This window comes from Cherax quadricarinatus, chromosome 22 (assembly GCF_038502225.1).
Source record: "Cherax quadricarinatus isolate ZL_2023a chromosome 22, ASM3850222v1, whole genome shotgun sequence".
In the NCBI taxonomy this organism is placed as follows: domain Eukaryota; kingdom Metazoa; phylum Arthropoda; class Malacostraca; order Decapoda; family Parastacidae; genus Cherax; species Cherax quadricarinatus.
This window is the reverse complement of record NC_091313.1, coordinates 25,981,712-25,997,101: the sequence shown is the minus strand read 5'-3', so window position 1 is coordinate 25,997,101 and position 15,390 is coordinate 25,981,712. Positions and strand designations below refer to the sequence as shown.

Below are 15,390 nucleotides of genomic sequence, written 5' to 3'. Positions count from 1 at the left end.
TATCCCTGTGCAGGTGTCGCGAGCAGTCTGGCTTTGTTGATGCTCGAGTGAACACTAACCTGCACGCTCATTCAAATATTCATTGTGTTTAGTGCTTGTGTGACTGTGAAATAAGCTACCATGGGCCCAAAGAAACTTTCTAGTGGTACCCCTGTGGTAAAGAAAGTGAGAAACATCATAGACTTGAAGAAGGAAATACAGTGGACCCCCGCATAACGATGGCATCGCATAGCGATTTTTCCGCATAACGATTACTTTTATCGCAAAATTTTTGCCCCGCATACCGATTAAAAACCCGCATACCGATTTTCGTCCGAGACGCGTCCAATGTGCCCTCAGCCTGCCTCACATGTGCCGCTCCGTCCCATTGTTTACCAGCCAGCCTCCGCGGTAACATCCAAGCATACACTCGGAATATTTCGTATTATTACAGTATTTTCGGTGCTGTTTCTGGAAAATAAGTGACCATGGGCCCCAAGAAAGCTTCTAGTGCCAACCCTGTGGTAAAAAGGGTGAGAATTAGTATGGAAATTAAGAAAGATTTTGAAGGGTTTGGGGCTAACCCTGAGAAGCCTATGCCAGTTGTGGAATCCATTGTGCCTACTTCAAAGATTAAGGAAATGTGTGCAGAGTGGGTTGAACTGCAAACCTTTATAGATGAAAATCACCCTGACACAGCTGTTGCAAGCCGTGCTTGTGACTATTTCAATGACAATGTTATGGCCCATTTTAGGAAAGTCTTGAAGGAACGGGAGGTACAGAGCTCTATGGACAGATTTGTTGTGCGACAGAGGTCCAGTGACTCTCAAGCTGGTCCTAGTGGCATTAAAAGAAGAAGGGAAGTAACCCCAGAAAAGGACTTGCTACCTCAAGTCCTAATGGAAGGGGATTCCCCTTCTAAACAGTAAGAAGATAATGCTCTCCCCTCCTCCCATCCCATCAATCATCACCAGATCTTCAATAAAAGTAAGTGTCATGTAATTGTGCATGCCTTTTTCAGTTTGTGTGTATTAAAATTAACATTTCATGTGGTAAAAAAAAATTTTTTTCATACTTTTGGGCGTCTTGCACGGATTAATTTTATTTCCATTATTTCTTATGGGGAAAATTCATTCGCATAACGATTATTTCGCATAACGATGAGCCCTCTTGCACGGATTAAAATCGTTAACCGGGGGTCCACTGTACAAAAATATGAGTGGTGTGAGACCTGTTGAGCTTGTAAGGATGTACAACAAAAACAAGTCAACCATCACTTCTGTCCTGGCAAAGAAAGAACATATCAAGGAAGCTGATGTGACAAAAGGTGTTGATATGCTAACCAAAAATAGACAGTCGATCAGGTTGAGAAGTTGTTGCTGGTGTGGATCAAGGATAAAGAGATGGCAGGTGATAATGTTTCTGAGACAATCATTTGTGAAAAGGCAAGGAAGTTGCATGCCGACCTGGCAAAGAAAACTCCTAGAAGCAATGAATTTAAGGCCAGCAAAGGCTGATTTGAAAGATTTAAGAAGCATAGTTGCATACACAATGTTGTAAGGCATGGTGAGGCAGGCAGTTCAGACAAACGGGCAGCTGAGAAGTTTGTACAGGAGTTTAAATGGTACGTAGACACTGAAAAATTAAAACCCCAAAAAGTGTTCAATTGTGATGAAACAGGCCTGTTTTGGAAGAAAATGCCAAAGAGGACCTACATCACACAGGAGGAAAAGGCACTCCCAGGACAAAAGCCTATGAAAGACAGCCTAACTCTTCTGTTCTTTGCTAACACTGGAGTTTACCAGTGGTGATTTTAAAGTGAGGCCTTTATTTGTGTATCACTCAGAAAATCCCAGTGTGTTTAAGAAAAAACAATGTCATTAAGAACAAGTTATGTGTCTTGTGGAAAGCAAATAATAAGGCATGGGTCACAAGGCAAATTTTCAAAGAGTGGGTCCATGAAGTGTTTGGCCCCAGTGTGAGAAAATACCTCCTAGAAAATAATTTGCCACTCAAGTGCCTCCTGTTAAGTGACAATGCTCCTGCACAGCCTCCAAACTTGGTAGATCTACTGTCTAGGGACTACAGTTTCATCACAGTGAAGTTCTTGCCTCCTAACACCACTCCTCTCCTCCAGCCCATGGACCAGCAGGTCATTTCTAACTTCAAAAAACTTTACACAAAAGCAGTGTTTGACAAGTGCTTTGAAGTGACCACAGACACTAAGTTGACCCTAAGGGAGTTCTGGAGGAATCACTTCAATATCTACAGCTCCATAAGCCTTATAGGTAAGGCTTGGGAAGGAGTGATTTCCAGGACTTTCAACTCTGCTTGGAGACAACTCTCGCCAGATTGTGTCCAAAAGAGGGATTTTGAAGGGTTTGAGGCTGACCCTAACCCTGACCCTGCTGACCCTCTGCCTGTTGTGGACTCTACTGTGGCATTGAGGAACACCCTGGGGCTTTAAGGGAGTGGCAAAAGACGTGGAAGAGTTGGTGGAGGATCACAGGGAAGAGCTAACCACTGAGGAGCTGGAAGAGCTTCATCTGGAACAGTATCAGACCACAGCTCAAGACTTGCTTCAGAGGAGGAGGAGGAGGAGGAAGAGGGAGTGGATGAGGTGCCTTCCTCAAAGATTAAGGAGATTTGTGCCAAGTGGAATGATGTCCAAATGTTTGTGGAAAAGTACCACCCTGAGCAAGCTGAAACAAGTCATCTTTGCAACATGTTCAGTGACAGAATCATGTCCCATTTTAGGGAAATCTTAAAGAGGTGCCAGACACAGAGGACTGTGGACAGTTATTTTGTGGGACATGGGTCCAGTGACTCTTAAGCTGGTCCTAGTGGCACTAAAAGACAGAGAAGGGAACCTCAGAGAGGGCTTTGCTACCTAAAGTCCTTATGGAGGGGGATTCCCCTTCCAAACACTAACCCCAACTCCCTATCTCCTCCTCCCTATCTTCGAGATGCCATCACCAATCTTCAATAAAGCTAAATAAAAATGCTATTTTATATGTTATTTAAATTTATTACTAATTGTACTATGTACATACATGTATATGTATGTGTGTTCTGTGTATGTAAAACGATAATGTATTTTTATTTTTTTATTTTTTTTATTATCACACCGGCCGATTCCCACCAAGGCAGGGTGGCCCGAAAAAGAAAAACTTTCACCATCATTCACTCCATCACTGTCTTGCCAGAAGGGTGCTTTACACTACAGTTTTTAAACTGCAACATTAACACCCCTCCTTCAGAGTGCAGGCACTGTACTTCCCATCTCCAGGACTCAAGTCCGGCCTGCCGGTTTCCCTGAATCCCTTCATAAATGTTACTTTGCTCACACTCCAACAGCACGTCAAGTATTAAAAACCATTTGTCTCCATTCACTCCTATCAAACACGCTCACGCATGCCTGCTGGAAGTCCAAGCCCCTCGCACACACAACCTCCTTTACCCCCTCCCTCCAACCTTTCCTAGGCCGACCCCTACCCCGCCTTCCTTCCACTACAGACTGATACACTCTTGAAGTCATTCTGTTTCGCTCCATTCTCTCTACATGTCCGAACCACCTCAACAACCCTTCCTCAGCCCTCTGGACAACAGTTTTGGTAATCCCGCACCTCCTCCTAACTTCCAAACTACGAATTCTCTGCATTATATTCACACCACACATTGCCCTCAGACATGACATCTCCACTGCCTCCAGAATTCTCCTCGCTGCAACATTCATCACCCACGCTTCACACCCATATAAGAGCGTTGGTAAAACTATACTCTCATACATTCCCCTCTTTGCCTCCAAGGACAAAGTTCTTTGTTTCCACAGACTCCTAAGTGCACCACTCACTCTTTTTCCCTCATCAATTCTATGATTCACCTCATCTTTCATAGACCCATCCGCTGACACGTCCACTCCCAAATATCTGAATACGTTCACCTCCTCCATACTCTCTCCCTCCAATCTGATATTCAATCTTTCATCACCTAATCTTTTTGTTATCCTCATAACCTTACTCTTTCCTGTATTCACCTTTAATTTTCTTCTTTTGCACACCCTACCAAATTCATCCACCAATCTCTGCAACTTCTCTTCAGAATCTCCCAAGACCACAGTGTCATCAGCAAAGAGCAGCTGTGACAACTCCCACTTTGTGTGTGATTCTTTATCTTTTAACTCCACGCCTCTTGCCAAAACCCTCGCATTTACTTCTCTTACAACCCCATCTATAAATATATTAAACAACCACGGTGACATCACACATCCTTGTCTAAGGCCTACTTTTACTGGGAAAAAATTTCCCTCTTTCCTACATACTCTAACTTGAGCCTCACTATCCTCGTAAAAACTCTTCACTGCTTTCAGTAACCTACCTCCTACACCATACACTTGCAACATCTGCCACATTGCCCCCCTATCCACCCTGTCATACGCCTTTTCCAAATCCATAAATGCCACAAAGACCTCTTTAGCCTTATCTAAATACTGTTCACTTATATGTTTCACTGTAAACACCTGGTCCACACACCCCCTACCTTTCCTAAAGCCTCCTTGTTCATCTGCTATCCTATTCTCCGTCTTACTCTTAATTCTTTCAATTATAACTCTACCATACACTTTACCAGGTACACTCAACAGACTTATCCCCCTATAATTTTTGCACTCTCTTTTATCCCCTTTGCCTTTATACAAAGGAACTATGCATGCTCTCTGCCAATCCCTAGGTACCTTACCCTCTTCCATACATTTATTAAATAATTGCACCAACCACTCCAAAACTATATCCCCACCTGCTTTTAACATTTCTATCTTTATCCCATCAATCCCGGCTGCCTTACCCCCTTTCATTTTACCTACTGCCTCACGAACTTCCCCCACACTCACAACTGGCTCTTCCTCACTCCTACAAGATGTTATTCCTCCTTGCCCTATACACGAAATCACAGCTTCCCTATCTTCATCAACATTTAACAATTCCTCAAAATATTCCTTCCATCTTCCCAATACCTCTAACTCTCCATTTAATAACTCTCCTCTCCTATTTTTAACTGACAAATCCATTTGTTCTCTAGGCTTTCTTAACTTGTTAATCTCACTCCAAAACTTTTTCTTATTTTCAACAAAATTTGTTGATAACATCTCACCCACTCTCTCATTTGCTCTCTTTTTACATTGCTTCACCACTCTCTTAACTTCTCTCTTTTTCTCCATATACTCTTCCCTCCTTGCATCACTTCTACTTTGTAAAAACTTCTCATATGCTAACTTTTTCTCCCTTACTACTCTCTTTACATCATCATTCCACCAATCGCTCCTCTTCCCTCCTGCACCCACTTTCCTGTAACCACAAACTTCTGCTGAACACTCTAACACTACATTTTTAAACCTACCCCATACCTCTTCGACCCCATTGCCTATGCTCTCATTAGCCCATCTATCCTCCAATAGCTGTTTATATCTTACCCTAACTGCCTCCTCTTTTAGTTTATAAACCTTCACCTCTCTCTTCCCTGATGCTTCTATTCTCCTTGTATCCCATCTACCTTTTACTCTCAGTATAGCTACAACTAGAAAGTGATCTGATATATCTGTGGCCCCTCTATAAACATGTACATCCTGAAGTCTACTCAACAGTCTTTTATCTACCAATACATAATCCAACAAACTACTGTCATTTCGCCCTACATCATATCGTGTATACTTATTTATCCTCTTTTTCTTAAAATATGTATTACCTATAACTAAACCCCTTTCTATACAAAGTTCAATCAAAGGGCTCCCATTATCATTTACACCTGGCACCCCAAACTTACCTACCACACCCTCTCTAAAAGTTTCTCCTACTTTAGCATTCAAGTCCCCTACCACAATTACTCTCTCACTTGGTTCAAAGGCTCCTATACATTCACTTAACATCTCCCAAAATCTCTCTCTCTCCTCTGCATTCCTCTCTTCTCCAGGTGCATACACGCTTATTATGACCCACTTCTCGCATCCAACCTTTACTTTAATCCACATAATTCTTGAATTTACACATTCATATTCTCTTTTCTCCTTCCATAACTGATCATTTAACATTACTGCTACCCCTTCCTTTGCTCTAACTCTCTCAGATACTCCAGATTTAATCCCATTTATTTCCCCCCACTGAAACTCTCCTACCCCCTTCAGCTTTGTTTCGCTTAGGGCCAGGACATCCAACTTCTTTTCATTCATAACATCAGCAATCATCTGTTTCTTGTCATCCGCACTACATCCACGCACATTTAAGCAACCCAGTTTTATAAAGTTTTTCTTCTTCTCTTTTTTAGTAATTGTATACAGGAGAAGGGGTTACTAGCCCATTGCTCCCGGCATTTTAGTCGCCTCATACGACACGCATGGCTTACGGAGGAAAGATTCTTTTCCACTTCCCCATGGACAATAGAAGAAATAAAAAAGAACAAGAGCTATTTAGAAAAAAGAGAAAAACCTAGATGTATGTATATATATATATGCATGTGCGTGTCTGTGAAGTGTGACCAAAGTGTAAGTAGGAGTAGCAAGATATCCCTGTTATCTTAGCGTGTTTATGAGACAGAAAAAGAAACCAGCAATCCTACCATCATGCAAAACAGTTACAGGTTTTTGTTTCACAGTCATCTGGCAGGACGGTAGTACTTCCCTGGGTGGTTGCTGTCTACCAACCTACTACTAATGTAATCTCTATAAAATGTATTTTTTTGTGAATATTTTTGGGTTTCTGGAACGGATTACTGTAATTGTATTTCCATTATTTCTTATGGGAAATATTGGTTCAACTGTCGAACATTTTGACTTCAGAACTAGCTCCTGGAACGGATTAAGTTCTAAACTTGAGGGTCCACTGTAAATGCTAGGGTGTTGGGAAGAGGGGTGTGATTAAATTATGGAGAATCAAATACAAAATTGGAGTTGACACAGTTACTTTTTGCTGATGATACTGTGGCATATGGGAGATTCTAAAGAAAAGTTGCAAAGCTTATTGGACGAGTTTGGGAGGGTGTGTAAAAGGTAGAAAGTTGAAAGTGAACATAGATAAGAGTAAGGTGATAAGGGTATCAAATGATTTAGACAAAGAAAAATTGGATATCACACTGGAGAGAGGGGGTATGGAAGAAGTGAATGTTTTCAGATATTTGGGAGTTGACTTGTCAGCAGATGGGTTTATGAAGGATGAGGTTAACCACAGAATTAATGAAGGAAAAAAGGTGAGTGGTGCGTTGAGGTATCTGTGGAGACAAAAAAACGTTACCTATGAAAGCAAAGAGGGAAATGTATGAAAGTATAGTGGTACCAACACTCTAATATGGGTTTGAAGTTTGGGTTGCAAATGCTGCAGCAAGGAGGCAGCTGGGGGCAGATGAGATGTCCTATCTTAGGGCAATGTGTGGTATAAATATTATGCAGAGAATTCGAAGTGTGGAAATTAGTATTAGCCAGAAGGCTGAAGAGGGGTTGTTGAGGTGGTTTGGTCATTTAGAGAGAATGGATCAAAGTAGAATGACTTGGAGAGCATATAAATCTGTAAGGTAAAGGAAGGCAGGGTAGGGGTCATCCTTGAAAAGGTTGGAGGGAGGGGGTAAAGGAGGTTTTGTGGGCGAGGGGCTTGGACTTCCAGCAAGCATGTGTGAGCGTGTTAGATAGGAGTGAAAGGAGACGAATGGTTTTTGGGACCTGATGAGCTGTTAGAGTGCAAGCAGGGTAATATTCAGTGAAGGGATTCAAGGAAACCAGTTGTTTTTGTATAGCCAGACTTAAGTACTGGAAATGGGAAGTACAATGCCTGCACTTTAAAGGAGGGGTTTGGAATACTGGCAGTTTGGAGGGATATGTTACATATCTTTATATATGCTTCTAAACTGTTGTATCTGGGCGCCTCTGGAAAAACAGTGATTATGTATGAGTGAGGTGAAAGTGTTGAATGATGAAAGTATTTTCTTGCTTTTTTGGGTCACCCTCCCTCGGTGGGAGACGGCCAACTTGTTGAAAAAAAAAATGCTTATAACATGGATCTATGTGAATGACATTGGTGTCAATAACTTAGATCTACTTGGAAGACTCTGAAAGAGTTAATGATATGAATTTTAAGTGTGTACAATCAATATTAATATATGCCCTATTAAGGTGAAAGTGTTGAATGATGATCAAAGTATTTTCTTTCTTTTTGGGTCACCCTGCCTCGGTGGGAGATGGCTGACTTGTTGAAAAAAAAAAAATATTATGCAAAATAATTAATCACTGTACTTTTATAACTGTATAAGAAATTCAACAAAATTATCCATATTACATTACTAGTCCCAATTTATTGTGCAGCAAGCATAACTGAATTTTACTAGATTATAACAGAGTTCCGTTCCTAAGACTGCATCAGTAAACGAATTCATCGCTAAGTGAGGAGCATACTATAATGGTAGTGGGTTTGTGTCAACCATCTTTGATATTTTTTAATGTCACCTTTGCACCGTTTATAACATTTCAGGTATATTTTTAAATGTTTATACAGTATATTGTAATAAACAGAATAGACAAAATCAGCTCTAATCCACAGTATTTAGGTATGCATACTGGTCAGAGAGCCTGTCGTAAGTCTGAGTCGTCAGTAAACGAGTACATCACTAAGTGAGTAGAGGGTACTATACTTACCACTGTCTTAACTATCATGTTAATTTTAAAATCAACTGTTATGGATAAAAGGTTACATGCACTTAACCAGCCTCATTTCTTAAAAAAAAAAAAAAAATTATGAAAAATAGTCAAACCTAGGAAATGAATTCTCTCTGTGGATTATAAAATTATCCTATATTCTGAGATGTCCTGTACTGTAAGATTGAGTACATTTACAGGTAAAGTTTATTCAGCCTAAGTACAGATTGGCCACCACTAATCCGGCAGTCAGTAATCCGGTTTCATCAGTAATCCAGAACTAATTTCGGCTAGCATAATTTCGAATTTGCAGGGTCAAAACACCAACCTGCCGCTACTTGCTGCGTAAGACATTACAATTTGTTTTTCTCCATTTATTGTTATAACCTACTCGCTTTTAGCACTAGTCATGGTTCCAACGAATAAAAGAAATGCTTCTTGTTGTTTAAAGCACATACACCATACATTGTCCATAAAAGATAAGGTGGCTTTGAAGCCAGCAGTCGCCATGAGCTCAGTCCCACTCAGATAAGCCGTGACCGGTAAATTTTAGACTATATGTGAGAGAATATGTCTGTGTGGTAAGTATGCACTATGTGTATATAAAAAATCCTGCAGCACGCAGTGCATAATGAGAAAAAACTACGACCTTATTTTTAGTGTAAAATAGTGACTGCGGTGTATTTTCGTATGTTTTTTACGGTTATATTCTCATTTTTGGGTTTCAGTTGATAGAATGGAAGATATAGTAGAGAAATAAATATGATTTTGATTGGTTTCACGTGGAAAGTACCTTGAGATTGAACTCAAAGTAGCCAATGTTCAAGGGTAAACAAATTATGTCACCGTCCAATACATGTCCAACTGGCCAGTCTAATACAGTCACAAATGGGCAGACATTATTTATACAATTGTTACAATAATGCAGTAGTCTGCATAACACTAAATCTTCTATTTTTTGTGTGAATAAAAATTCAAAATGAAAGCAAGTATAATATAAGAGGGGCCTCGAAACATACCTTTGATATACCTTTGAAGAGTTTTGAGAGCTTCTCTACTCTCTGAGCCCAGCCATGGGCCAGGCTCGTCTGGTGCTTGCCTGGTCAACTAGGCTGTTGCTGCCCCACATATCCATCACAGCCTGGTTGATCCGGCACCTGGTGAAGATACTTGTCCAGTTTCCTCTAGAAGGTTTCTACACTTGCTCCAGCCGTGTTTCTGATATCTTCTGGTAGGATGTTGAATAGTTTGGGACCCCGGATGTTGATACAGTGTTCCCTTATTGTCCCCACTGCACCCTTGTTCCTCACTGGGTTTATTTTACACTTCCTCCCATATCTTTCACTCCAGTATGTTGTTATGGCAGTGTGCAGATTTGGGACCAGGCCCTCAAGTACTTTCAAGGTATATATTATCGTGTATCTCTCTCTCCTCCCCTCCAATGAGTACATGTTCAAGATTTGAAGGTGTTCCCAGTAGTTTAGATGCTTTACTGGCTCAATGTGAGCAGTAAACGATCTCTGTATTTGTTCCAGCTCTGATATTTTTCCTGCTTTAAATGGGGTTGTTAGCACTGAGCAATATTCTAAGTGAGGGAGCACTAGTGATTTGAAGAGTGTCACCATCGGCATTATTTCCCTTGTTTTGAAAATTCTCAGTACCCACCCTGTCATCTTCCTGGCTGTTGTGATCTTTGTTTTGTTATGGTCTTTAAAAGAAAGGTCAGCTGACATAATTATTCCCAGGTGTTTTATATGTTCCTTACATTCTATTTGGTGACCCTCTTGAGTTTTGTATATAGTGTTCTTTTTGAGTTCTTCATTCTTTCCATACCTAAGCAGCTGGAACTTATCACCATTGAATGCCATGTTGTTCTCCACTGCCCACTGGAAACCCCTGTTTATGTCTTCCTGTACTTTTTCAGTGTCCTCTACCGTAGTGACATTCATGCTTATTTTAGTGTCATCTGCATATGATGATACAAAAGTGTGCTGGGTGTTTTTATCTGTATTTGCCATGAAGATGAGACACAGCAGAGGTGCCAGGACAGTGCCTAGGGGCACTGAGCTTTTGACCTCACTGATGCTGGATCTTGCCGTGTTCACTACTACTTTTTGTGTTCTGTATGTTAGGAACCTAAAAATCCATCTGCCTACCTTCCCCGTAACGCCCATAGATCTCATTTTGTGCGCTATCACTCCATGACCACATTTGTCAAACGCCTTCGCAAAATCTGTGCAAATCACATCTGCGTTTTGGTTGTCTTCCAATGCCTCCGTAATTCTGTCATAATGGTTCAGCAGCTGACAGGCATGATCATCCTGCTCTAAAACCATGCTGGTTCAGGTTATGCTGGTTGTGTTGGTCCATGAAATTTGTAATCTGCCATCTCATCACTCTTTCGAAGATTTTTATGATGTGAGGAGTTAGGGCTACTGGTCTGTAATTCTTAGTTAGTGCTCTACTACCTCCTTTATGCAAAGGAGCTATGTCTGCACTCTTTAAGGCCTCCGGTATTTCACCTAGAGCTCTTTCTCCAAAAAATGCTGAGTGCTCCTGCTAATGGTACTTAACACTTCTTTATAAATAGAGCATTCCATGAATCTGGTTCAGGTGCTGAGTGAGTGGGCATGTTGTCCATTTCTTTTTCAAAATCTATGGGATGTGTACTAATGAACAGAGAAAATGTTATTTTAGTTCCAGGAATGTCTGCACTGTTTATTCTGGACCCTGTTTTGAAATTGGCATCTCTTGAAATTTGTGTGAAATTTGCCAAATTACCAATTTCTGACCACATTACTGGGTAGTTGAAATAGGTAATTGGGCAGCTTCTTGTATTCAATCGACAGAATAGAAGGAATACTAGCAAAATAGCTGTGAGTTTGGTATACTAAAACAATGGAATGGGTCAAAAATAGGGTGTAAAGTGGGTGAAATTGTCAATGTAAAAATATCGCCATTGGGTTCAGTGTATTCTAACCTAATCACTATGTGATTTGGCAAAATCACTAATTGAGCATCATACAGATCCCGATGATGCCGGATTAGTGATGATCACCCTGTACTATACTGTAGCCTATATAAACTACAATACAGAATAGCATCGAAGAATCTTAATAATTCAAAGAGTTGAAACTGTTCAATAAGCCATAAAGTACAGCAACAATGCCTTTTATCAACTGAGTAATTAAGTTCTATAGCAAATAAATATGAATCAGCTGAATAAAATGAACAAATATGATAGTGATGCCCAACTTATAACAGCTCAAGTTACACTCCCCATATTAATGACTATTTTTCACACTGAGATAGCCCATTAAAAATTTTTATTCTTGGGGTATGGAAATGGTTCTCAGGAGTTGAACGAACATTTATCACATGGCTCCTATGCTCCTACTGGAAATAATGGCTTGAATTAAAGCTCTTGGACTGTTGACATTGCTCCCAGAATTAATTAAGCTCTAAGCACAGGGATACCTGTACTGTACATCAGTTTTCGTTTATTTTATGACAGATCTTATAATTAATCAAAATACAAATAAAAATACAGGAGGGGCTCTGTATATACAGCACCTACTTTCGGTGTTCTACGTTTCTGTTGGCTTTCAAAATGAGTCATTGTTCCACCTGCAGTGACCATTGCTGGCAGGTGGAACATAATGAACAATGGTCCAACGAAAATGTGGAATCCTGAAAAGAAGGTGCTGTGTAGGCAGAGCCCTCCTGCATATCTGTACATGCAAAATATTTATGAATATAATTTTTTCAATAATCAGTATCTATACAAGGAAGAACATAATGTAGTTTTTATAGACATTATTAATGAATTTTGCTTAATGGCATACATTATGATTAACTTGAACTTCAAGTGTGCTGTGCGCATAATTCAGTGAGAATCGACAGTACCAGGCTGAAAAATGTGATGACAGTTTGAAATATTCAAGTAACTTAACCTGTATTATCCATTTAAAAATGAAAGGACCATCTAAAACCATTGACAATTATGTAATGTATACACACAGTCAGCCTGCTTATATAGTGCAATTTTTTGCAAATGAAACTGAAAAAGTACAGTAAAATATAATAGCACATTCTATGAAGCCCTTTTCACATGCTTATTATTATATAAATGATTTAGAAAACTGACATGTTGATATACCATTTATATACATAATACCTGTCTGACACAGCAACATAATGGGATCGTAATACAGAGATTTCTTCAAGGCTTGCCTAACATACTGGCATGACCTACTTCCATCAGTGGATTTTCTCCACCTGTGATGCCACCTCTAACTGCTTCAACTCGCCTGCTTCCAGTATATAAGCCTCCCGCTTCTCCATGCATATGCTGTACTTCTATCATGATTGATGGAATGAACACATCATCTCCAGCTGAGAGTCTTATTACCATGAATTCCTTCTCATCTTACACCATTTTTCTGTACTGGACTGATGAAGCCACTGGCTGGCAAAACACCTCCAAAATTAGGATACCTAAGTGTTTCTCAAGTGTCTGATTTATCAACTCTTCATATTATTAAATTTTAGATGAACTTTTTCAATCTCATTTAAAAAAATTACACTACAAGAGGAGCTTTATAAGGGAGTTGACTGTATGTCACAAAACAAATAAGCCTATATTGCTGCACATTATTCATGTCTAAAAAAATGCTATCATTACATACCTTGCTCCAAAAATATCTTTTTTTGCTAAACCACTACCGCCTATAACACGCAATCGTAGTAATTTTGTTGGTTCAATCTGTAAGAAAAGAAAGAGAAAAAAATATATAAATTAAAAGAGAAGTTTGTTACACTGATAAACTTTGATGCCCAAATTATGTGGTATATAGGTTAACAGGCATAATAATATCTTGTACAGTAAGATAGACAAGTACTTAGTTTAGTAAAATAAAATATATATATACTGTTGTACAGTCAATCTAAAAGTAAAATATGTATATACCCTGTATATTTTTTGGTTTCTAACAACATAGGCATGAGTTAAATTTTCTTTCTCTCCACTTTCGTCATCACATCAGACTGAATGTAAATTCAAATGTACCATAATGTAAATAGGATACGTCTCACATACCAAAAACTAAAACAAAATGTGCCAAGAAATTTCATTACGAAATTTCAGATACATATATTTGCATTAAGATTTACTGTATATGCTACAATTACACGAGATTTTCCTTGGGTCAACATGCAACATAACATAATGTCCTCACCCCAACCGGACTAATTTTAATTTACTAAATATAAGCAATGCAATAACAATGTGAAACTATTGTAATAAATTGAGTAAGATAATATTTATTTGATTACATCATTCAATTCCAAGCTGAAAGGACCCAGGTTAAATTCCTAAGCAAAATATGACATGGTAACTCTCCTCACACCCGCTACATGTTTACCTAGTAATAAATAGAATTGCACAATAATTTTTGAAAACAGTAAAAAAAAAAAAAAGTAATGTAACCTAATGAAACCCGCCTAACCCAACCTAGAATACCTAACATAACTTAACCTTACTCTGCCATCAGTACTGGCGAGTCTTAGGTTTACATTCGACTAGGCCCATAACATAACTCAATACTATCCACTGATTGACTCAGACGTGTTATGAATTATTATTATTATTATTATTATTATTATTATTATAATCAAGGGGGAAGCACTAAACCCGGAGGATTATACAGCGCCTGGGGGGGGGGGATGTGGAAGGCATTCAGGCTTAATTCGGGGAACTGGAGCACAGATCCAATTCCCTAAATCAAGAGCCCCTCACCAACATCAAGGAACCTTGAGGGGACGTGCTATGAAATCAAAACAAATATACTGTTTTTGCTATCTTCCAAAATAAAAATTTGGACAAGAAATACTGATTCCGTGGTGTACATAAGTTGTATATATTGTATAGAAATGCCCAAGTTCGCCTAATAAATCAGCTAAACCCGTGTGGGTCATTAGGCAACTGATTGTAAGGAATTTTTACATACATATGACAGATTGTCATTAAGACACTTTCCTACACGCTAATATATTCATATAACTAAATTCGAACTTAATTAAAATTCTGACAGTAGAATGTGATGTTAGGGAATCATAGCGCATTACAGACGAATACTGAGGTCAAATAATTCAATTCGAGGTAAATGCTTTTGACCTATCTAAAACATGTAATGACGACTGTAGACACTACAAAATAATCATTTATTTAATGAGCCTGAAGCATTCACCTGACGTACCTGTCCATCATAACTGGGCTGAGGAACGTATCCTACAACACGTCCAGTATGAGCCATTCCCCCATCAGCTAGATTTTGCTAGTATTTATCAAATATAAAATGTTCCCCTATCACTTCCCTTTCCTTAATCACTTGACACTCGGTATAAACACTGTAACTATCAGCAAATATTCCCTGCACAAACATGAAGCAAGCATCAACCTGATCCTCTTCTACAATCATAAAAACAAGGTTTATTGTAATTGTTAAGGGATATCATTTTAAAATTAATGCACATAAACAACTATATTGCTATCTTTATCATACTGTTAAACAAGTGTAGCTTTGTGGGAAATATATATATGGTTCGTTACTATGTAAGTAAAAGAGAATCCAAGGTAATATACAGGAGAATCAGTGGGAGGCTGTGCAAGGTCTTGTCACTTATATTATCCCATGTAAACAGACGATGCACACACTTTATTGCAATATATTTCCTATTGCCCC

The 15,390-nt window shown here is 39.2% G+C and overlaps 1 protein-coding gene across 2 annotated transcripts in view; it reads right to left on the bottom strand.

The window, feature by feature from the left end:
• The window catches only part of Nedd4 (E3 ubiquitin-protein ligase Nedd4), a 101,805-nt gene extending 86,741 nt beyond the window's left edge, over window positions 1–15,064 (bottom strand). For both annotated transcript variants that reach the window (XM_053778058.2, XM_053778057.2), the window contains exons 1-2: window positions 14,905–15,064; window positions 13,336–13,412 (exon numbers count right to left, since the gene is read on the bottom strand). In XM_053778058.2, the coding sequence (XP_053634033.2) occupies window positions 13,336–13,412; window positions 14,905–14,961 (134 nt within the window). In that variant the 5' untranslated portion in view covers window positions 14,962–15,064. The remainder of the gene's footprint in view (window positions 1–13,335; window positions 13,413–14,904) is intronic.
• Window positions 15,065–15,390: the final 326 nt, after the last annotated feature.